This window comes from Ophidiomyces ophidiicola (assembly GCF_022830035.1).
Source record: "Ophidiomyces ophidiicola strain CBS 122913 chromosome Unknown scaffold_25, whole genome shotgun sequence".
In the NCBI taxonomy this organism is placed as follows: domain Eukaryota; kingdom Fungi; phylum Ascomycota; class Eurotiomycetes; order Onygenales; family Onygenaceae; genus Ophidiomyces; species Ophidiomyces ophidiicola.
Window position 1 is genome coordinate 235104 of NW_026054665.1, and position 24122 is coordinate 259225.

A 24122-nucleotide genomic window follows, 5' to 3' on the forward strand; every position below is an offset into this window, starting at 1 on the left:
GTTGAAAACGCATCTGTATAATTAGTCTTTAGTCTATCCAATCCAGCATAGAAAACATAGTCCTCATAATTCATTCCAACTAAGGCTCCAACTCCAAAGGGACCATTACCCAGAAAATTGGTGCATAAACGTTGCTCTTCAGGAGAGATTATTTGAAAAGTACTACAGCGCATCACAGAGAGATGTTAGGTAAACAAAGGAGAGGCTTCAGCCAGTCTCGGAACTTAGGCCGCTTGGGCCGTTTTCTGGGCTTCGGCTTCATGCAACTCGTCGACATGATCAGCCCACGAGCCTTTGAGGGGTACTGGAGAAAGAGGCGTGTCAAGGTTCATATTGCTAGGTGCAGGCTGGTCACCCGGAGCCCAGCTGCCTGTTTCATCGTTCTTACTGCTGGGAAGCGCGGGAAACTCGTTCTCAGCTTCAATGGAAAGGACTTGCTGTACATTGTCAGCGCCCTTTAATGACGCGTGTGTTGAAAGCTCATTTGAGCCTCTATTATATCCTCCACGATCTCGGCCACGGCCATACCCACGCCCTCGTCCGCCGCGGTCGCCCCGATGGCCGCGTCCCCGGTGCCCATTGCCGTATACTTTCTCATTGTCTTCTAGTGGCATCCAACTGTCTGTTTTTGGTGTCTGATTCGCGACGCTACCATGCATTCCTCGACGATAGGCACCACCATCGTTCCCAGGCAACTCCTGCGATTTTTCGGCGTCCCACTCCCGACCTGTTTGCGCCTGGAGTTTTCTCTGGCGGTTCCGTTCACGTTCACTCACCATAGCACGATGGATTTGGCGCTCCTGCGAGCGTTTTTCTGCAGCGATTTTCTCACGCTGGTTAAACGAGGCTTCATCCGCCTCCGCGCGGGCATGGGCGGCGGCACGCTTTGCGGCTGCAATCTTGATGGCAGCCACACGCTCCGATAATTCTTCTTCTGTGAGCTTTGGCTATATGTAGGTCAGTCCAAATTGTCTCCATTGCATAATAACGCACAGGTCCAAGTATCCGACTCTGAGAGGGGAGGGCGAACCTTTTTCACGCCACCAGTACCACTCCGGTCTCCCCGAACAGCCGGGACTTTCTGTTTTGTGATATCTTTTTGCTTCATATCGTTGTCATCCTCGCCGATGACACCAGATTCATCTGCCGGGGGTGTGACTTTATCCAGTATGCTGTCCCCCACACCCTGGGTCGCTACAGGTGCGCCGTTCACATTTTCCTTTGTGGTGGTAGTGTCCCGTCCTGCGGCCTTCGGCGCTTTAGCATACAAGGCGCCCCGGGGTGCACGGTTTCTGTGATAACGACGAGTCCTAGAGAATCCTGAGCCACTATCAGGGGGCGGTGGATCTTGCGGCGTGTGCGGGGTTGCTTGGTCAGATTGCGAGTTAGAGTACGGCGAGTTATCGTCAGGATATTCCGCGGCGGCTTGCGACGGTAAGATGGGGATTATCTCGTCATCGAAGAGGTCATCGACGCCACGGGTTTGCGCGAATTCGTCCATGGCCTGGGGTGCGAGGCTGGTTGGATTGGTGTTGGGCGTTTCTTTGAGGGGGGGTAGTTATGTATGCAGTTAACTAGGTGATGGCAGGGGCCAGCAAAGGGTGACCACTGTCTGTCTGCTCCGTAAGTCTCAAAATAATAATAGTTGCAAAATAGAGAAGCTAAAGGCCCAGTACAGATCCCGACATCCCCACGATACACTAACCACTAGTTAGCTAGGTATCTTTTGGGTTGGGGCTCGAAAGGCGTGATGACAAACTTGTTTTAGTTTTACATGCGGAGTACGGAGTAGTTAGTTAGTTACTACATTGCCAGGAGAGTTTGGTAGTAACCGGTACCTTCATAGCAGTTGGTACGCTCTTCTACTCAGAATTCTGCGGTGAAGCAATCTCTACAGCGCCGCCGTTGCTTTGGAGCCCCGTGGTGCATGGTTCCAGCGTTGCCTGAGGCTTTGAGGCCTTGAGAACAACCTCCACAACCGCTGCGGGCAATGGGAGGGTTGAATGGCAAACACAGATAGTCCAGTCTGACTCATTAGCTAAAGGAAAGCCACAGTCCCATCTGCTGCCTATCATTCCTTTCGAGGGCTCGCAGAGGGAAGAGACTCGCCACGCCAAAGCGCTGTCGCCATTCATGGCTGCACCACGACATCAGACCAGCTGTGTGCTTCCTTCTATCCACGGCCATAATTGACTTTGGCTCAGCTCCGCCAGTGGAGATGGCGCAGGCAGCAGGGAGAAGCGAGAAGCGCGCATTGCCGGGCGTTGGCGAGCCTAGGTACCCAGTACCCGCGTGCGACTGCAAATTGGCGGGCATCGGGCAGCCACTGAAGGTACCCTGTACTTCGCCAGTCATCGGTGGTTAGGCTGGCTTGGCGGGCCATATTTGCTTAACTAAACTGACCACCTCCAACCATCCGCTCATCGTTTCTCCTCTCAATCTCCTGGCTCTCTTGACAACCCCCCCAGTCGGCAGCTCTTTGGGCATCCTCGTTTTGGCCACCATCCTCGCTCCCGTAATGCTGGCTCCTCCGTATTTCTCGCCGTGTTCGCCCTCTTGCTAATTCACAGCAGTCGCCATTCCGGCCTGTGACGTGTACGATCGCCTACCATTGCTACTGCTTCGGGTGCGTCCCGTTCTCCATCCTGCTGATGGCAGGTTAACTACAGGCAATCCGTGCAATACACACATATGGCCAAGCGAACTGCCTCCGCTGCCCATCGACCTGGACGACTCTCGGATAATCCGGCCGTCGCCGCTCCTCCTGCTCGCACCTTCACTCCCTCGGAAGCTCCCCTCGCCTCCACATCACCCTCTCTGAGGTAATTTCCGACGTCACCCTTCGTTTTCTATCCCAGCCCTGTGCCTCTATCGTGCCTTTTGTTGTGAACTATTTCTTTCTCCCAGTGTACGTCCGACAATTGATATTTGCATCCTGCTCGCCCTGAAACGTAAAATACTCTTGAGTTTCTTACTCTATTTTCCACTTTTCGCAAATTAAAAAAGAGCCTTTAGGAGTAACAAGAGTTCTCATGTCCCCCAGAATCACACGCTCCGCTGCAAAGCTCGCTGCAGAGACTCCATCCACGCCTGGCACGCGTACAGACCCACCTCCCACCTTCAACCCCTCGGCCACATCCCAACCTCGGAAACGGAAAGCTACAACTCGTCGAGATAAAGACTGTCCAAAAACCGACCAAGAAGCCCATCCTACGTCCAGCTCACCTCCACGGCGAACAAAGAGGCCGAGGACTACTGCCCAGACTACCAGTTCACTCCCTGGGCCCCGTACTCGCTCTCCAGCCCCACGAAAAACCCGTCGACAAGCAGAAATGTCCCAATCAGGGTATGTTCAGCTCAGCCTTTGGTTCTTTTGTGGACGAGGCTTTCAAAATTGCGTTTTCCTGTTATAACGAACCCGATACTCTTACTCCCATTATTTCTGCAGCACTTTGGCTAGTATCTAACACTTTTTTGTAGGTCCTCTTCGCGCCAGGGTGAAGACCAGTCGAAACCTCCAAAGCAAAAATCAGTCAAAGCGAGGAAGCCATCGCAAGGTAACAAAAAGAGCATGTCCAGTATTCCTAATTCCTCTCATAAAACTCAGCTTCCTAACTCTTGACGTTTTTCCCTAGACACTGGCTCGAATCAAGTGCCCAACTCCGAACACTCCAAGAAACAGCAGAGTAAAGGGGACTCGGATATTACAATGAATGATGCGGATGATATTCAAAATGACAGTGTGGGAAAAAGCGGAACCCGCATGTCATCACCGAACCTCGGTGGCCAACCGTCAAATAACTCTAGTTTACATGAAAGAGATAGCGATGATCCTTTCCGGAATCACTTATTTGGATCTCGGAGCCCCTTGGAATTGCAAAGCACTCTTCGAGCGCTGAGTGGAATGATGTCTGGTATCTCCTCCAGATTAAGAGATATTCTTGTGAATCTAAGAATGAAAGAAGATCCATCAATTCAACTTATTGCGTTGCAAGAACTTTCAGATCTTTTACTGGTATCCAATGAAGATACACTTGCTGGCCAATTCTCTTCGGACTCTTATGTCAAAGAGCTTGTTAGTCTAATGGAACCTGGCGAAAGCGGCGAAGAGAATCCAGAAATCATGTTGCTTGCGTGTCGCTGTCTGGCAAACTTGATGGAAGCCATTCGGGGCTCTGTCACGAACGTTGTATACGGCGGTGCAGTTCCGGTGCTTTGTCGAAAGCTTTTGGACATTCAATTCATCGATCTTGCGGAACAAGCTCTAAGTGTATGTCCCTTTGCCCGAAAATATTTTGCTCGCTTCTCAAAATATAGTAATTATTGTTCAAGCACTAACGGTTGCAGACACTCGCCAAAATTTCTGTGGACTTTCCATCTTCCATCGTACGCGAAGGAGGGTTGACAGCGTGCTTGACTTACCTTGACTTTTTCCCCACAAGTACACAACGTACAGCTGTTACAACAGCTGCTAATTGCTGTCGTAATCTTCCTACCGATTCATTCAATGTCGTCAAAGACGTAATGCCCACATTACTGCATGTCCTTTCTAGTAGCGATCAAAAGGTCATGGAACAGGGTTGCCTTTGCGTTTGTCGAGTGGTAGAAAGTTTCAAGTACAAACCAGAGAAGCTGGAAGAATTGATCAAGCCAGATATGCTCAGAGCAATCCTGCGTCTTCTCCTGCCGGGGACTACTAATTTGATCGGCTCGCATATTCACACTCAATTTTTACGCGTTTTGGCAATAACCTGCAGATCAAGCCCTCAGTTATCAATGGAACTTCTTAAAATGGATGTTGTCGATACACTTTATCAGATTTTAACCGGAGTGTCTCCCCCATCTAACCTCAATGATGGTCTGGTCAAGATAGACAGCGTTCACATAATGCAGGCTCTAATTCATCGACCACGAGAACAAATATATGAAACATTAAATGTCATCTGTGAACTCTTACCCAATGTTCAGGATGAAGAAGCTCTTGTTCACAACCACGTGTATACTGCGTTTGAGGAAGATATTATGCCATACTCAAGCTCTCGCAGAGAAAAGTTGACTGAAAAACGGGTTGGGTTGCTCAAATCTTGCCAAAATGAAATGAAGAGATTTGCTACTATTCTTTTACCCACTCTCACTGATGCATATTCCAGCACAGTCAATTTTGGTGTTAGACAAAAAGTGCTTCTTGCGCAGTTAAAAATGCTTCAATACCTAGATGTTCAGATTATTCAGGATGCTCTCCGCAATGTACCTTATGCGTCATTTTTGGCTGCAATCTTGTCCCAAGATGACCATTTGTTACTTGTGGCATTGGCTCTTCGGTGCGCGGAGCTCCTATTTAAACGCCTAAGAGAGATTTATCAGTATCAATTTCACCGAGAGGGTGTCATCTCGGAGGTTACTAAATTTGCTGAGAGACCCTTACCAGCTCAAGAACATGCGAAAAAATTAAATAAACCTGCCGTGGATATTGAAAATGAAAACAGTTCTGATGATGGAAGAAACGAAAGTCATACTCATGATCGCAGTGAGCCTCATGACAATGATGGAGACAGTGATGAGTACGATGATTATCATGAAACCTATATTGAAGATCATGATAACGTCCATGATCATGATAATATTTCGGAATCAGGTGACTCCTCTGCATCAGACGCCGTCCAGTTTCCTATCCCACAGTTTACAAATGAGAAACTAGTGGTTGACTACGCGAAAGATTTCCTGCAGCTTTATGAAAGCACCAAAGGCATTGAGCTACATGACAAGGCATTCAAAGGGCTTCAGACTCTGAAGTCGCTTGTCTTAGAAATAGCAAGCTGTTATCGCTGTTCAAAGACAGACGATGGCTACTTACTTTTTCAACGGCTTTCCTCATATTTCTGCAACGATGCTATCGACAGCATCACGAGTGCAGAGCTTCTCAATTCTGGCGTAATCCAAACCTTATTGGATGTTATTGGTAATGGTAAAAGTGAGTACTACCTTAACAGATGCTATTTGAAATATATTTTGATGAAATACCTATAGTGGGGACTACAAGCAATGCTCGAACCGATTTCTTACGTGCTTTTATGGCTCAGAATAATTCCAACAGCAGCGACACTGCAGCTCCCTTTGGCATTTTAATCCACAAATTGCAAGACTTGCTTAGTCGAACAGAGCATTTTGAAGTGATCACTGTGCATCATAACTCTTACGAAAGTCGAAACACGTCATCAATGCTGTCTAAGCAGATTCGTCTCAGAATACTTGCTGAAGATGAATCAGACATTCCAAAATCGTACCGAAATATGATGGTTTCCATCCACGCAATTGCAAATTTCAAAGCACTTGATGAATATCTTCGGCCAAGAATAGCTCTATCAGAGCGACCCAGGTCCAAAAAAACCATTGACCCGATCCTTTCGCAGCCCGGAAGTTCTTCTCGAACGAAGGAATCCTCAAGTGATGGAAGAGCCTTACATTCGACTGATAAGAACAAAGAGCCTACTCCTACACGGCTAGGGTCATCCAGAGCTCGTAAAACTACCCACGCCTCCAAAACTTCTGATAATACAAAAGCCGGTTCTAGTACATCCCCTCAAACAGGGCCATCTGGGAACTCAAAAGATCGATCTAGCCGTTCTTCTCGACGGTCGACCAGACGACAGCCTCCCCCCCCACCTCCTCCGGCTCTGGATGATGAGAGCGAGGCGTCTGATGAGCCCTTGGAGTGCGTGGATGAACGGAGACTTGCAGCTGATAACGGCGGCGATGACGACGAAGATGATGAAGACGTTGGTGGTCCATTGGACGCCATTGTCGACGACCTTGATGGAGATATGTCTGAGGCTAGTATTGCTGACCCAACAGCAGTTAATATGGAAGTTGCTTCCAGTGGGAAGGTGACCGCCCGAAGGGATGATGGAACTCAAATCCCGACGCCTTCACAGTCAGCGTCTACAGCAAATGCCCCTTCTACGTCGGCTTCTTCTGCTGCGCAGGCCTTGCGAAATTCTCTGGCATTGGCAGGTCGTCCATTTTCTTCATACGCGGCTGCAATGGCTTCCATTCCCCAGGACTGGCATATTGAATTTAGCATTGATGGTAAACCCATCACACATGACACAACAATTTATCGGGCAATTCATCACAAACGTAACCCCGTGCCCGACAGCTATTCTGGAAGCGTGTGGTCTAATATCCACACGATTCGCTTTAAGCGTGTGCGGGGCCCTCCTCCTTCAGAGCCTTCTAGACCTACTACAGCAGTGTCCCAGATACCTGAGAGTGAGGACAATGAGGAATTACCAGAATCCCTGATGGAGGCCGCAACTACTGCTGCTATTTTAAGACTGCTACGTGTTTTACATCGACTGAACTCTCAATTAGATGATATATTGGCAGAAACGAAAGAGCCTCTAGGAGCTGTTGCGGAGCCACTGGCACAATTCATCAACACTAAGCTTACAGCGAAATTGAATCGACAACTCGAAGAACCATTAATTGTAGCCAGCAACTGTTTACCGAGCTGGAGTGAAGATCTTGCACGTCACTTCCCGTTCCTTTTCCCCTTTGAAACCCGTCATCTCTTCCTCCAATCCACATCATTCGGCTACGCTCGCTCGATGGTGAGATGGCAAGGCTCCCAATCTGCAGATGACAATAGAAATCAACGCAGAGAAGATCGCCCTTTCTCTCGGCTTCAACGGCAAAAGGTTCGGATTTCGAGAACTAGGATCCTGGAGTCCGCTATGAAAGTAATGGAGTTATATGGCTCCTCTTCCAGCGTTCTCGAGGTAGAGTATTTTGAAGAAGTGGGCACTGGCCTAGGGCCAACTTTGGAATTCTATTCCACAGTGTCAAAGGAATTCTGCAAAACGAAGTTGAATCTTTGGCGTGAACACGACACCGATGGTGACGAATACGTCTATAGCAAGCGTGGCCTTTTTCCAGCTCCTTTGAGCTCGGAACAACTGGCCCAGGATTCGGGCAAAAAGATTTTAGGTTATTTCAAAGGCCTTGGGAAGTTTGTTGCGCGTTCCATGCTAGACTCGAGGATTGTTGATATCGCATTCAATCCTATGTTTTTTCGGATCTCAAATAACTTGTCGACTTTTAAGCCATCTATTGGCGCCATTAAAGCTGTGGACCCTGAATTAGCGAACTCGTTGCTGACTATCAAACAATTCGCCGATGTAAAGTCTGAGATCAAGGCCAACTCCTCTCTAACTACCGAACAAAAGGCACACGACATCCAGGCATGCGAAGTGGGTGGCGTAAAAATCGAAGATATGGGGCTAGACTTCACTTTACCGGGTTATCCTAGCATTCAACTATTACCCAACGGGGCCAATGTCCCGGTTACAATGGAGAATGTTGATCTGTATGTGGATACAGTCCTCGATATGACTTTGGGAGGTGGGGTTTGTGAGCAACTTGAGGCCTTTAGATCGGGATTTTCTCAAGTATTTTCTTACTCTGCCCTGAGGGCCTTCACAGCAAACGAATTGGCGATGTTATTTGGCCAGGTGGAAGAAGATTGGACAATTGAAAGTATGCCACCTAGTAAATTCTCACTTTTGGAACTATGTTGTCTGAAACTAACCTATTTTGCCAGCGTTGATGGATTCGATGAAAGCCGACCATGGCTTTAACATGGATTCCCGTAGTGTTCGAAACTTGCTCGAAACAATGAGCCAGTTTGACCTACAGCAGCGTCGTGATTTCCTACAGTTTGTTACTGGAAGTCCAAAGCTTCCCATTGGGGGTACATATATTCATCTTAATGGATCCGATTTCATGGAAAAGTCTTTAACTGACATATTGTCTTAGGTTTCAAGAGTCTTACCCCCATGTTCACTGTGGTTTGCAGACCAAGTGAGCCTCCGTATACGTCCGATGACTACCTTCCCAGCGTGATGACCTGCGTCAATTATTTAAAACTCCCCGACTATACGAGTGCTGAAATCCTTCGAAAACAGCTCGACATTGCTATGCGCGAGGGCCAGGGTGCCTTCCATCTCTCGTAAACGACTCTGTTCTCAAAACAGATGCCATACCTGCCATCATATGAGTTGGGAATCATATCTTTTCCTTCCAGAAATGAACGCGAAAATTGTCCCTAGCCTTGTTTTATTAGCCCAAATCGCTTTGTTTTTCCCACAATACATATAGTTAGCATTTCATCGATTTAATTGTTTTGCTTGATCGTTAGACAGTCGAGGTTCTTAATTCTCAAAGCATGATGGAAAATGGACAAACGGAACTGGTTGGGTTGATTTTATGGGGCAATTAACTACTATCCGCGACTTAAGAAAATGCAATTTGGGCGTTTTGAACAAAAGGGTGTAACGTGCCAATTAATATCTAGCTACATAGTGAGTCTTTCGCTTTTATGACGTGACGATCTTGACTTTTATGACGTGCCTGATATTATCATACCTGTAGTGGCGTCGAAGTTCCAGAATTTCCGCCTAGTCCTGGGCACCCAAGTTTCAGCCCTGACACCATATTATTACCGCACGCTTTGTTAGTTAGTTAGCCCAAACAATAATTTGTCATTCTTTTGAAGGCATGTGTGAAAAGTAATATTGAGAATGGTGATATCACAAAGCCATTTGCCATGCAACTTTCTTCTTTCTCATCGCCTTCAACACGCCAAGTGGTAAGAACGACCGATCCACGATGCTCAGGCCTCCACACTTTGCCACCAGCTCCGCTGAGTAGAACTCGATCAGCCACCCAACCTCAGGATCCACGATTGATGGGTTTAGTTCTTTAAGGTTGGAAGGGTGCGAGCTAAGCGATTTCAGTTCCCGTTGCACTTTATGAGACAGTGCCATTTTTTCCATGGGTGCAGCAAGGTTTAACTTGCTGAAGACTATACTGAAAGGGAGGCTGGTACATTCCCGCCAGCGGGAAAATTGCTCAAAAGAGAAGAATACTTTAGCATTTTCGCTTGATGGAGCAAAAAGATGCAAGCCAGTTTCTTCGTCTTTGGGGAATACTTCGCGGAATCGACGACGGCGTTCATGCTCTGACAGATTATCAAACTGACGTTTGGCTTCTCGATAGGCTTTCTTCTCTTTCCGAAGGAAGTCACGAATGAGCTGCTCTGGATCTTCGCAGATATTTGGGCTCACCAGGAGAAGAGGCACAAAAGGATTATGAAGACCAAGACCACCAAGCGCTTCAGGCATATAGAGAAAAGCATCGGGAATATCAGTTACATTAAACCGTGAGGAAATCATGGCTTTCAAGTGTTCCGTGACACTATTACCGTTACCATTCTGACCATCGAACAGGAATTTTTGAATAAATTGGTGGGTCGAAAGAATCGCATTCAAATGTTTGCGCCCAAAACAATTCGCGGGGCTGTAAACATGTCAGTCTGGGCACAGTTTTATCATGGAATGAAAGATAAATAACGTACTCTCCAAAGGTGTAGCTGAAAAATCGGCCAATACAGCTATTCCACGTTTTTACCCATTGTAGTACACTGGTTGCAGCTTTGAGTTGCTTGTGTAACTGTGTAACATGTTGTTTAACGTGATCCTCGTTAATCACCCAGTCTCCAGTTACGGGATCAAGTACCAAAAAGTTGACTGTAACAGGTCCTTGAGGGAGAGTTTTTATAACTTCAGGACATTTTATGCGGCCGGATTCGGCCAAGTAAACCGACCCCGTCTTACTTTTGTTGAATTCGAGGCCCATGACATCAGCAAAACCCCGCATAGTTTTCCATGCTTTTGCACAACTGGTGGGTTTCCCACAAAGCCATAGATCGTCATGGAACCGGTACAGTAGCATGTTTGCTTGCCGATTGACAGCAATATCCATAAAGAATAGGACCAGCTCCCCAAACAGTTTCTCAAAGATATGTGCCATAGGGAGGCCACGTTTCCGAGTTCTGACTGGTCCACCAGTCAACATGTCTAGTGGTGGCTCAAGGAATCCCTTGAAGAAACGGATCCATTCGTCCGGGAAGCCAACAAAACGTAAGACTGCGAAGACAGTACTATGAGCCAGACCAGTAGCAAACCACTGAAAGTCACTTTGTATCACGGCTACTTCGCCGTCGATCACTTTTCCGATAAGAACCTCAGTTGCCAAAGTTCTCAGCAGAAGCTGTTTGACCTCCTTAGGAGAAAGCTTATCAGAATTTTTGGTGTTCATGCTCTGATCATCATCACCGTTGGAATTATCATCGGCATCATCGTAACCAACGGCATCTTCAAACTCACCGCTTGGCATGGGGGCCAAAAAGAAATTTTCGTTGTAAATTTCATGTCGCCTCTTTTCCACTGCATGCTTGGTTGCCCAAGAAGAAACACTCTCGTCCAAGTAATATCTCCGCAGAGCTTGATCTCCGTCTGGAATCGTGGTGCCTTTGGTCCAAACACCAGTTTCCTGGATGACGGTTTGTAGTGTCTCCTTGACAAATACACACCATTTATTACCAATAAAATGTGAGAGTAAAGCCTGAAGCACATCCTCATCCATCATAACCCGCCATTTCCCATTCAAGCTTTGACGACTAAAAATTCGTTAGCAGCCTGCAGTGGAAGTAGAATATGGTTGATACTTACGGCAAAACTGGCATCCCTTTTCCGCCTAAATTCCAGGACCAGTTACTGAGGTTGGTGTATCTCATGTTGAGTACATTTGCAATCTCGTCTAGGACAGTGTCATCGTGAAGGAACTCGCCTAGGCTTGCCAATTTTTGATCATTCAACAAGTCATTCTTTAATAAAGATTGAATACAGCTCTTCAATTCTGTTCTCCCAACTGGGCGTTTTTCAGAAAACAACATCTCACCATGATCTTTAATCGCTGATCGCATGTTACTCAAAACTTTTTCACCGTCATCTCCGTCAAAAAGTGATTCTAAATACTGGGTTATTTTCTTTTCATCAGTTACCAGTGGTTCAAATACGACTTTTTCAAATCTTTCCCTGAGTTGTTGCAACCTTTCCTTCTGGATATTTTCCACGACATCGAAATCGTCATCAATGGCTTCGCCAAGTTCAGAACCATGTTCGGCGGGGCTAGAGGTATTTATCCACTCAATCAATAAGCGTGAATATAGATCAGCCAGGTCAAGTTTACGGGTTTGGCGGTCGAGCCTGGAGCGCAACTCGGTTTCAAAGTCAATAAGCATTGATTCGGGGACTGTCGGGTCATATCGAGACTGTTCGACCCAACGGGAAATATTCTCCAGCTGGCCTGGAGGCAAGAGCTCCAGCTCTTTGACGCCATCGTGGAGACGAGAAATACGCTCCTGTATGCTGCCATGAGAATCGCAAGCGGATACAAGAATTTTTGCCTTAGTCTTCTCGTATGTTTGGCGTTGTTTCTCAAGTTCGTCGATTTTTGTGGTTGTAATTGCTTGAAGAGTCTGGGAGAGAACAGACGGTGATGCAGCCATGATGCTGGAGTATTACTTCACAAAATGAGATAGCAAATCAATAAAGATTGTCAGGAGCAGCTGAACACGAGAAAGACCGATTGATGTGATGCCCTGAAGAATGGGATCCCGGTTCTCTTTATAGCTCAGAATATTGCATTTTTCAGTAGGCAACAATGCCTATATTTTCTTCTGCTTTCCAGAAAGACAAAGTTCTGTTTGCCATAGTACTAGGCACCTATAGGCAACAGAGTCTATGATGACGGTCTTCGACGTTGGAGCCTAGATCGTGAGTACGTTTGGTAGCTTGGGATAACGACAATAGGGTTTCCCCTTGACAATAGTCGTCCTGCCGGACCAAATCAGGAGAACTTTGATTGAGTTTTGGATCCCCGAAAAACTGGCGGGGCTGCTGTCAGCCTGAAGCTAAATTAAGAGTCTCGCGAATTTTCGCCGAAAACAGCCTGGGTACGAAGTAATTATGCCGCCCATGCATGGCGCTTGGGTCATTTGAGCTTGCAAGGAGCCCTCAGCGTACACGCCACGAGCCCTGGGCGTCTATTTTATACGAGAAGAAGTCAAAGTTGAGGAGTTGAGAGGTTCCTGAATGCCTGTTTGGGCCGTGGCCGGATATAGGTTGCGCCGACGCCGACAGCCTTGGGCCGGGCTGCTGAGATAACTAAGCGGCCTGTGACAACTTGCCAAATCGCCGGCAAGTCGTCAACAGCTGCCCATCCAAGACAAGCCTGAGAGACAGCCAAGGGCTTGTGGCATCGCCTAGCCCAAGGCCTGAGACAACGGTTGAGCACATTCCACTGATTCTCAACACGCATTTTCAGGGAAAACGGGTCGAAACAATGACGCTCTCTGGCTCTGATTCAGCAGCCAGCGCAACTATAACGTTGCTCGTGAGATTGAGCCGGAGCTGCCCCAGTTAGATGTAACTATATACTCCGTTCACAGGAGTGCTCTAAATGGTATTTACTGGCATCAATTGTTACCGGGCTCAGTTAATTAGGTTGATTCAGGCCGAACTGCTCCGAGGTGTTGCAAAGTAGCTCAACAGGCCTTGTGTGTATGTAACGAGGTTGAGTTACAGAGCATTACCAACATTTCTAGACAATACCAGTGCAATAACCTCGTAAATTACTACTATGAACTGTATGATACTGTATTTCTGTGATTTGTCCAACTGATTATCAGTGATATCGTTACTGTATATAGAAACGGCATAGTTTGAATTTTTAACATATATCCCTCTCAAGATATTTCTATCCATATTGAGTAGTACTTGATGTACTGGTGTATATTCAGTAACTTTACTTTATTATACACAGTCAAGAACTGCTGAGTCACTTTGCAAGGTCTGGGGACCGTTCAGCCCACATGAACCCGGTTACGCATTGGTAACAACAGTGTTTAGCACCAGTAATTACCAGCTAGAGCATCTGTGGACCACCCGGGACCTCAAGAACTCATAGAAGAAGCGTATTCCGTAAGGCGCATACATTCGGAGCACATATACTCCGTGTTGGCCGGATCGGAATAATGGGGGTTGAAAGCGAGCACCCACCTCGTTGCGCCCAATAATAGGAAGAAAAAAGCACTCACTAAGAAAAGTCACCTCCCGCCATGCCATGTGATATTAGAATGATAATGCCATTTTCCCGCTCCCTTTCGGGAGATGCCATGTACCCCCGCAGAAAATGCGCCTTCTTCCCTGCCATACAACCAACACTCCATCAAACACCAATAGACACCAATTTCACAATAACTCCGTGAATATTCCGTGAGTAGAAATTAAAAGGGCCAGGGGCCATTACTTGAAGTCACTCAGATTTAGACCAGCTAGTCTCTCATTGCATTTCTTCAGTGTAGAGTCAAGAGAGCGAATGGCACACTTTGAATGCTCGTAAAAATAGATGCTGGTGCGTTGTGCAGCGGGGAAATACATCCCTTGTCGGAAACGATTATCTAATTCATCAAAACACAATCCTATAAACGGTGGGTCTGGTCGATGGGGGAATATTTTTAGAGTCCGTAATCGCTTGATGAGGGAGCCCAACATGAGGGCATCACATTCAAAGCTGCAGTGTTCATTATTAGTATAGTCATCAATGTGACTGTAAAGCGTATCCATTAGCCGGGAAAGGGTCTCCTGTCTCCGAAGATCAATCGCTTCTAGCCAAACTATTAGTATATCGAACTAGAAAACCTCTCCGTTGACATGGTGGGAGGAGCGGATCTTTGTAACGCACCGACCACTGCAGAGGGAATCGGGAGTTCTCCTAGAGGAATAGCTTGTTTACCTTGACGGAGAGCAAGGCGAGTGACTATTGAAAACTCCTCTGGCCGATTGAACACCCAGCAAACACAAATCCACGCCGGTATATCATTGGTGAAGTGGCTTGGGATGGTGGACTTTAGATTGTCAAACCAGAAAGTCGAGAACAGCTCTACAGCTTCGTGGACATCATATTTGTCCACCAGAATAGCCAGTTGAGTCAGCGTCGAAAGATCCACTCTCAGAGGCACTTTCCGCACACGACCGTGGATAATGTTCAAGAGAATCAACAGTGCATCTGGGTCATCGTCAGGAAGCGCGATGTCAACCCTTCCCGTCAAGCTTAGAGTGTTACTTTCGGCAAACTGTTGCTGAAGCATTGCTCGAAAGACGGACGAAGCCAGTGTCATATGTCGAGAGGAAACGTGAATCAACACCTCTTTTCAGGCAGAGTATAGTTAGCCCGGCGTTTAATAAGAGGGCCGTCAGAACCACTTCATACCTTCTTCGATCATGACATTATCTATTTCAATTTTGACACGCATATCACTGACTGGTCCCTCGGTTACCATGTCTGGACCATCAACATAAGCCAAAAGCCGAGTCAGCATTAGCGTGACATCCCCCTCCGGGTCGAGCCGGTGCACGTCTGTTGGAAAGTGTTCGCATTTGTCGACTGGGAGCTTGAGCATGACGGGGGAAAGGACTTGCAGAGTAGAAGGCATCTTTCCGAGATGGCTGAGCAAGTAGGGCAAACAGGGAAGGTGGGCGAAGTTAAGGAGGGAACCAAGGTAGAAAGGTACATAAATGGAGAGTTCTAGGAACCACATGAAAGGAGGCAACTAGCTGGTAAAGGAAACTCTCGCCGCCTCGCGGAACCAGCGTGGTATTTCTGAAGTGGCCCGGATTGCGGGACAAGCTTTCTGTTTTCTTATTTTGTTTTGGTTTGCGTTTGAGGCGTGAAGATCAAAGGCTGGTGAGGAAATAGCATTTTCTGGGATGCTACGTGTAGCGCAGAGGAAGTTAAGGAAAGAGGATGTGATCTAGATCCGCGTCGGAGAGCAGAAACAGAGCTTGATAGGGGGGCAGGATGCGGCCCCAGTGACACGGCCGGGCGACGAGGGTGACGAGTCAGCGCGGCCCTTGCTCACCTCCATCAGACCTCCGTCCTGGCTCCGGCTATCGAGAACGGAGCTCGAGCCGGCGATCCCTCAGGCCTGTCCACGAAGCCCACGTTTCCCGCCATGGCATCGAGGGATTCTGGACGTGTGCGCGAACGTGAAGAAAGAGACTTTGGGGCCGAGAGCCACACTGCTGAGGAACGAGCAGCAGCCGCACTGCCTGTTTCTGGCATGCCGAATCCTGATGGTTCAGATCGCAGATGGCGGAGCTTGATGCTGGCTGGAGTGGAGACGGGAGATGCAGGCCGGCGAGGAAGCCTGCAGCTTGATCGAGGCCCCCGGCTGGTCCGTTATCTGTCGGCGCGCGGCCCATGCGATCGCCAGAGCTGCACCTGGGTGTCACGCTCATCGCAGTGCCAAAGCCCTACGCGGGACCCAGTGCAGATTTGCCGGCTCCCCTGGCGGCGCCGTGGTCGACGTACGAGACAGGATCCTCCCGCTGGCCAGCTCGCTCTCCCGCCACTCTCCGGGATTCCGCGCGGGCCGGGCACTGTCAAAAGCAAAAAAAATTAAATTAAAAAAAAACAAGCAGGGAAGTCGGCAAACCTGGTTCGTACGTGCATATATAACGATGGATGTCCGCAGCACGAAATGCCCGGCTCGCTCCCCGCACTGCCAATTGGCCCGTTCCGGTTGTTGTCTGTCGGCTTGTTTGCAAGCGACGCCTCGCTCACGCACTGCTGACGAGCAAATCGGATACCGCACCGGCCTGTCGGACCTGTTGTGTACGAGGGCGGCTGGTGTGTGGATGTGATGCCTGTGTTTGTGTGTGTCTGTGCCTCCTGGCGGACGAAATGCAACCCTGCCCAGGCCGGCGACCTTGCTGCAATGTCCGAAATCAGAATGGCAAGATGACAGTCGGACAAGCTGCCCTCCCGGCCCACTGTCTGCGCGCGCCTGTAGGCCACTGCATTCTTTGACGCGCCATCGTTGCGGCCAGAGTATGTTTCTGGCCATCTGCTTTGGTCAGTTGTTACAGTCCGCTGGGTCCCGCCGGCGCTGTGATATCGTTCTCCCAGCCTGCTCCTCCCACCTGACACGCCGGGCCGGCTGAACAGAACACGAACACGGTGTTGGTCGAGCTTCCAGCCTTTGTTCTCCGAGATTCCCATGTTCTCCAACCCCTCCCTGCATCTGCACGCCCCTCGGTGGTCGCTGTCTGGATGAACATCGCCTGTACATGCAAACATATAGTTATCCAGTCCACACCCACGCGCCGAGAGGGGCCACTTGCATGCCCTCTGAAATGCCGCCGACAAAAAGGCCTCGTCGCCGTACCCTCGCCAAGCTGGAGTGTGTTGCAGGCGCATTTAGCATTCGTGTCTCTTCTCGGGTCGTGCATGTTACACCCGTTCAGTGCGCGCTGTCCGTCCTCGTCGCCGTTTACTCTGCTCGCCCCCGCTTTGTATCCCTGCAAGAACGCCGAGAGGCATCCCCCAACACCCAATTTTTGAGAACAAAACAGAAACCAGGCCCTCCAGTAGGGATCTCGAAAGCCAGGTCGCAAAATTCGGGCAGCTAAAGGCTGCCATCCCGCGTGCCCGTCCGGATGACCTGCAGTCATCTCTAAGGGAAGCCCGGCCTGCATGCACTCGTTCTTTCTGAGAGCTGCTAATATCGCCTTCGAGACGATCGTCTATGGTCGAATGCCCGTACTAGGAAAGTGCGCCATCCAAGGGCATCACGCCCGTTTGCTGATAGCTTGCCTGTCATCCTTAGTATCCTTGATATGCACGGAGTACGTAGCGGGACCTTCGCTTTGCTCGTATCGAAGTAATTAAGAAAACGCTCTTTTTTCACCAACCGACGTGAGCGCGGCATCTTTCGTTGGTCTGACAATATGTTGTTCATATATTCTTTTGTTTGATGTGAATTGAGTTCCCGATTCTTACGTCTGACGCTGCCCAACGAGTGTTTAAATTTTGTTAGGTGAGCATTCGCCCACCAATCTTCCAACAAGGCCGGCATAGTAGCAGTGGCAGTATGTATGTATGCTCTGATTGCCACGGCAAGTCAGACTCAGCCACCCAGCAAATTTCCGGCTTCAGTTTCTCGGGCAAGTAGTGATACAGCGCACTCGGAGATCAAAATGGGGAAAACCAAAATTATCAAAAGATTGCAAGATGATTCTTCTAGTTATATCCAAACAATAACCTCCAACAAAATGATAGATAATTATATATAATTTTGAATGTATGAAAACAATGCGGTATCAATCATAAAGCCCATGTTACGCCCAGTCGTTTCTATGTGCCGAAACAATAAAAATGGTTGATTCCATTGGAAATCAATCGTCATATATGATCCTGCCAGACCTCCTTTTCTTCCACAAAAGCAACCGCATCTCCAGATTTGTCGTCCGTGACCATAATCACACGGTTGTAAGTGACGGTGGCATTCTTGCCCTCATTCTTGGCTTCGCTACTTGGGGTGTCCCCGCCACTGAGAATTTGGCGTGTGGCGGCGATCGTTGATAATCTTGAAACTTGGATCCAGTTGGGTTTTGAAACAACATGACTATCCCCATCAAGATCACATAGCTTTGTGCCTGGGTCGTGAGTGTGTGCAAGCCCACGGAGGCGAGTAGGTGAGATGACGTATTCTGGGGTCAATAGAACCCAGAAGCTACCTGCAGGGGAGCGCACTGCGGCAGCTAAGGCATCTGCAATCCGACTTGTAGACGCCAGATTTTTATCATGTGAAAGGACGGGTATAGCGGAAAGAGGCGTTGCAAGCTCGGATATCAACTTTGGATGCATTGCCCGAAGGGGCGGCGTCATAACATCCGCTAGGTCAGGGATGCCGTTCAATGGGCACGACGAAGGAGACGTAATAATGCTAGACAAAGGTGTGGTTGAAGCAGATGACAAAGACGAAGAGGAAACTGAAGATGATGTGGCAAATGCAGCTCCAATCGCGCCTCCGGGATGAAAACTTTTAAACACCTCTGCAGGGCCTCTTCCTGGTACAATGTGCAACCTGCGGGCGGTCGCAAGGGCCAGTGCGTCTCCAACTGCCAACGCCGTAGTTGTGGAGGTTGTTGGGGCCGGTAACCCAAACGACACCTCTTCCCGTTCATGCACGGGAGCGGGGAGAACCATAATATTTCGAATATCAGGCTCGGACACCAAGGCACACGAGGACAGCTGCATATGTGACGTAATCACTATCAACGGCAGAGTGGGCGGAATGTGCGGAAGCAGCATCAATAGCTCCGAAGTTTTACCAGAATATGTGATGAAAAGGAGAGTGTCATTCTACAGCCATTCAAGTACGGTCAGCTCCTTTGTATGTATAAAGCGAGCAGGTGAGAACATACCTGCTTTATCATGCCTAGGTCTCCATGCAGCGCCTCAGTCGGGTGCAAGAAACAGCTATGGATACCCAGACTATTCATGGTCGCAACTAATTTTTCTCCAATCTTCCCGCTTTTACCCACGCCACACACAATGAGCTTCCCTCCTCCATTGATTGTTCGTGCTATCTGCTCGACAGCGCGTTCCATATTCTCCCTTGAGAACTTGTCCGTCGCATATAAGCGCTCCAGATTAGCCAGGGCCGCGCGTTCAGTGGAGATAACGTGGACCACCGTGTCCAACGAAGGCACAGCCATACCATTATTCGCGATCAGGTCGACATCAGGATCCGGAGGAGTCATGGGCAGTGGAGGAACCATGATCATCGATGCTCTCCGCGGAGCGAGTGATGGAGAGGGGGGCGAGGCTTGCCGGCGCCGCTTGCGAGCGAGAACAGAAAACGTCATATTGTTATCCAGGCCAACACGATACAGACAGCCAACGAAAAAAGTGTGTAGATGGAAGAACGAAGCCCTGGTAATGACTATAGGGATATCATTCAACGTGCTAAAAATCAAGAAGGAGCAGCAACAGAGCCGAATGACGGCAAACAGATGAAATCGAGAGTCTGACGGCCGTATACCGGCGCCCTGACTATCGCTCCATACCGGGGACTTAAAGTGAAGAGATACCAAAGAAAACAGCACGTTCAAGTCCTAAACACGACTGCCTGTGAGCACCAGTCGAGGAGACGGATGGGACGAGAGAGAGCGCGGGTGAAACCGGCGCAAGGACTGGCCAGCACCAGGGGGTGATAAGGCGGGAGACGGTGCGCAGGGAGGCTGGCAGAGCGTGAAGCCAGACGTCGCAGCGGAGGGAGGGCGCAGGAGAGGCGGAAGACAGAGCGACAGGCGGCGGGCGAGGGCGGAAGAGAAAATCGGCGTACCGGGCCTGATAAGCAAGCAGATTGATAAGATCTGCGGCGCTTCCCAATCGGGATTTCGAGGGGCGAAACAACCCTGCGGCAGCTGAGTCAGCGGCGGGGCTGGCGGGCGGGCGTGTGGCAGCGACCGCAATTTATTGTGCTCAATTGTTCACGCCGGAGTGGAGTTGCACCGCAACACCGACCCTCACCAGCCAGCTTGGAACCGCTTGTTAAGGCCGGGCGGGCACACCGCCTCCGTCGCTTCCTGCCGCTGGCCCGAGGAAATCCGCCGCCCGTCTCCGCCAAACTATTAATTTCAGCGTGCCAGGCACACACGTTGACGCAGAGTTGTGTTGTGGATTAACCGTTCAAACTCTCCGGCGAGCGAGGCCTGTGTCCTCTGCTTCGGCGAAAAAACCTAAATTGCGATGTGGCTTCTGCGTTGATCCATATTGTAGCCGGGGTGAATGAGTAATAAAACAGGGCCATGGGGCAGCCTTGGCTCTGCTTCATCTGGCAGCCCCTGTAATGATTGGCAGCTGTCACACGGTGAGAAGCCGATTCCTAGGCGTAAACAATGGCAGGCCTGAAACCAGGAAAAAGAAAGACTTAAAAAAGTATAAGAGATGTGAAATCAACAAGCCATCGACACCAAGTCCAGCCATGAAATGTTGTTTATAGTACATATACTGACAATATAAAAAGATGAAAATGAGGAGAGAATAGAAGCCCAGGCCATACCTCAATGCTTGACAAGTGCTGCACGTCGAAGGTCATATCATCAAAGCTGGCAAGCTAGGCCTATTTCTTCAGCGGCTTCACTCCCTTATGAATGGCAGCAATGCCCATTGTGAGGTTCTCATAGCCTTGGCCCGGGGTGATGAATCCAGCAGCTCGGATCATACTTCGAAATTCCTCCTGGGATGGGAATCGTTCAATGCTCTCCACTAGGTACTGGTAGCTTGCACGGTCTCCCGCAACCAGCTGGCCAATTAGTGGGATAGCCCTGAAGCTCCAGCGTTTGTATAGCTCGTCGAACAGCCCCACCGACACCTTGCTAAATTCCAAGCATGCAAACACACCACCGGGCTTCAGTACGCGGAAAGCTTCTTCCAGCGCCGTTTGTTTATTTGTGAAATTACGAATACCAAAGGCAACCGTATACAAATCCACAGAATTGTCTGGAATTGAGGGAATAGACTCCGCATTGGCTTGCATAAAAGAGAGGCGCTCCGAGTTGAAATAAGGCGTATCTAGGCTTCGCTTTTTACCTTCCGCAAGCATGTCGGGGTTTATATCCGCCACTGTGACGCGTGTGTGATGATCATTGTTGATATTAGTAGCATGATCTAGCATCCGAAAGGCGATATCCCCAGTTCCACCTGCAATATCAAGGATGTTCCAGCCTTTCTCGCTGCCTGCTTCATTGCGGACATACTGGGAGCCGGGGTTCAACGATCGGACGAAATAATCTTTCCAAAGACGATGTATACCAAGTGACATGAGGTCGTTCATTGTGTCATACGATGTTGCAACAGAGCTGAACACAGCCCCAACTAAAAAGTCCAGTCAGTTCAGACTTGCTTCAGGGCTGGTTGAAAACCAGGGGTAATTGGATAGACATACCCTTTGACTCCTTTGCTGATTCAGGAATTGTTTCGAATCCGAAATGCGTAGTTCGTCCATTGCTTGCCGACTCCTTTGTTTGAGCTCGATTCTGAATAGAACACGAAAAGCAGCGGTAGGGCGCCTTGATTGGTACTTGTTTGCGCTTTGCGCTCCAATGTAAACTCCGCCAAACCGGTCTAGATGCCATTCTCACATTTAGCTAGCCCAATGGAGCCAGGTCCTGGAATTGCACGAGCTTCAGAATGGTGCAGCAGGTGAAGCAGTTCCTGATACAAACTCGTCAAGCTTTGATTAATAAGCATAAACACGAATTAGACTAGTCTCCTTGCTATGTCAGGTGATTCTTATCGATAAGTGCCGCGCTTCAGCAGCGCCCGGTTACGTAATGGTACAAGGACAGCGCTTCGGCCGACGCCAGCCGAAACTGACCGTGTTCGGTGCTTGACGCGGGCGGCCGAATCTCACGGCCAACAGGGAGAATTCTCTGCGGGAACCAGTGGAGGAGACCTCTTGCATTTTATTTCTTCTTCAAGGTGCAAGCGTCACTGATCCCGACTTCCACCCACAATGTCGCGACGTCTCCTACAACACTCTTTGCGTTCGGTGCGTGGACCTGCTGTTCTTCCCAGATATCGAGTGGGAACAAGATGGGCGTCCTCGATATCACAATCTCCAGGATCGGACCAGTATGTTGACCCTTTTCGCCGAAATGTCTTTGCAAATAAGCCAACTAAATTATTTGCAGTGTCCGATTTCCTGGCGCCGTGAATAGCAAATTCACAACCAACTTGTCCTTTGTCACTCCGGCCGAACTACCTGCCATATCCACATATAGGGTCATGGATTCAGATGGAGTGATTGTTGATAAGAGCAGGATTCCGGATGTCCCAGATGAGGAAATCCTGACATGGTATAAAAATATGGTGCAAGGTGAGTTATACAGCCAGGTACTTTCATCGTGATATCTTCTAACTCTGGAACTCGCCTTCAGTCAGCATTATGGATATGATCATGTTTGAGGCCCAACGACAAGGTCGCCTTAGTTTCTATATGGTATTATTCCGGGATAAGGAGCATTAGGTGTTGCATTTTCTAATTAGATTAATAGGTATCGGCTGGAGAAGAAGGAATCGCAGTAGGATCAGCTGCAGCACTTTCTCCAGATGATGTTATTTTTGCGCAGTACCGAGAAACTGGAGTATTTCAACAACGAGGATTTACACTCAAACAGTTCATGAGCCAGCTATTTGCAAACAAGAATGACAATGGCAAAGGCCGAAATATGCCTGTTCACTATGGTGGAGCTAATGTTAAGGCTGTAATTGATCCCTCTATATCTATGTATTTCTTCCATTGATACTAACACTTCACACCAGCACACAATTTCATCCACCCTTGCCACCCAAATTCCACAGGCTTCAGGCGCCGCTTACGCCTTGAAACTCAAGTCATTACAAAATCCCAATGTGGCTCCACAAATTGTTGCTTGTTACTTTGGTGAGGGAGCAGCAAGTGAAGGTGATTTCCATGCCGCCCTAAACATTGCGGCGACAAGGTCCTGTCCTGTTGTTTTCATTTGTCGGAACAACGGTTACGCCATTTCCACCCCAACCCTAGAACAATACCGCGGCGATGGTATTGCAAGTCGTGGTGTTGGTTACGGCATCGATACCATTCGTGTCGACGGAAATGATATCTTTGCCGTTCGTGAGGTAACCAAGGAAGCACGCCGGATGGCTCTGGAAAATGGGGGCCGTCCAATTCTTATTGAGGCGATGAGCTATCGCGTGTCTCACCACAGTACCAGTGATGACAGCTTTGCATATCGGGCCCGTGTTGAAGTCGAGGACTGGAAACGTCGTGATAACCCTATCACCCGACTCCGCAAATGGATGGAGAACAAGGGTATCTGGAACGAGGACCTTGAACGTGAGACACGAGAACAGCTTCGAAAGGATGTTCTTGCAGAATTTGCTGCTGCGGAGCGTGAACATAAACCGGCTCTTAAGGAACTATTTACAGACGTTTATGAAGAAATGACCCCTGAACTTTTGGCTCAGAAGGAAGATTTGAAGCGCGTTATTGAAGCGTATCCCGATGAATATGACGTATCAGAGTACGACGGGGGGTTGAAGGGGTTATAATTTACCCAAATCCCCTACATCGGTCAACATATTGAACCTCCTTGATTTCTACCGTATCAATTTATTCCATCGATCCCAGTATATCATTTAACAATTACAAAATCCAAACTTGTCAGCATTCAATGATAAAAGATACGCAGTACCTTTATATCAAACACCCGCCTTGGCTGATAGAACATTAGGTTGTGGTTAGGAATAAATTCATATGTGTGAAAATCCTCAAGCCTGGCGTCTAATTTTGAGTGGGTGGTATGATTTATTTTCTTTTTGAAATG

The 24122-nt window shown here is 48.6% G+C and overlaps 7 protein-coding genes across 7 annotated transcripts; 2 read left to right on the forward strand and 5 right to left on the reverse strand.

Moving 5' to 3' along the window:
- Positions 1–224: 224 nt before the first annotated feature.
- Positions 225–1501, reverse strand: LOZ57_005282 (uncharacterized protein; the record flags this gene model as incomplete). Its single annotated transcript, XM_049254313.1, has 2 exons — positions 225–947; positions 1031–1501. 2 exons carry the CDS (start codon positions 1499–1501, stop codon positions 225–227), a joined length of 1194 nt encoding a protein of 397 aa, XP_049106783.1.
- Positions 1502–3032: 1531 nt separating this feature from the next.
- Positions 3033–9011, forward strand: UFD4 (Ubiquitin fusion degradation protein 4; the record flags this gene model as incomplete). Its single annotated transcript, XM_049254314.1, has 7 exons — positions 3033–3346; positions 3481–3557; positions 3636–4270; positions 4348–5971; positions 6028–8535; positions 8600–8749; positions 8815–9011. 7 exons carry the CDS (start codon positions 3033–3035, stop codon positions 9009–9011), a joined length of 5505 nt encoding a protein of 1834 aa, XP_049106784.1.
- Positions 9012–9587: 576 nt separating this feature from the next.
- On the reverse strand, positions 9588–12409 carry LOZ57_005284 (uncharacterized protein; the record flags this gene model as incomplete). The annotated part of the gene is made up of 3 exons (XM_049254315.1): positions 9588–10356; positions 10415–11518; positions 11571–12409. The coding sequence occupies 3 exons, from the start codon at positions 12407–12409 to the stop codon at positions 9588–9590; spliced, it is 2712 nt and encodes a 903-aa protein (XP_049106785.1).
- A 1798-nt stretch (positions 12410–14207) lies between these two features.
- LOZ57_005285 (uncharacterized protein) lies at positions 14208–15397 on the reverse strand (the record flags this gene model as incomplete). Its single annotated transcript, XM_049254316.1, has 3 exons — positions 14208–14569; positions 14647–15111; positions 15175–15397. The coding sequence occupies 3 exons, from the start codon at positions 15395–15397 to the stop codon at positions 14208–14210; spliced, it is 1050 nt and encodes a 349-aa protein (XP_049106786.1).
- Positions 15398–18147: 2750 nt separating this feature from the next.
- Positions 18148–19529, reverse strand: LOZ57_005286 (uncharacterized protein; the record flags this gene model as incomplete). Its single annotated transcript, XM_049254317.1, has 2 exons — positions 18148–19110; positions 19173–19529. 2 exons carry the CDS (start codon positions 19527–19529, stop codon positions 18148–18150), a joined length of 1320 nt encoding a protein of 439 aa, XP_049106787.1.
- A 1346-nt stretch (positions 19530–20875) lies between these two features.
- On the reverse strand, positions 20876–21890 carry COQ5 (2-hexaprenyl-6-methoxy-1,4-benzoquinone methyltransferase; the record flags this gene model as incomplete). Its single annotated transcript, XM_049254318.1, has 2 exons — positions 20876–21630; positions 21701–21890. 2 exons carry the CDS (start codon positions 21888–21890, stop codon positions 20876–20878), a joined length of 945 nt encoding a protein of 314 aa, XP_049106788.1.
- Positions 21891–22270: 380 nt separating this feature from the next.
- On the forward strand, positions 22271–23847 carry LOZ57_005288 (uncharacterized protein; the record flags this gene model as incomplete). Its single annotated transcript, XM_049254319.1, has 5 exons — positions 22271–22389; positions 22449–22633; positions 22695–22756; positions 22812–23021; positions 23080–23847. The coding sequence occupies 5 exons, from the start codon at positions 22271–22273 to the stop codon at positions 23845–23847; spliced, it is 1344 nt and encodes a 447-aa protein (XP_049106789.1).
- Between the last annotated feature and the right edge of the window lie 275 nt (positions 23848–24122).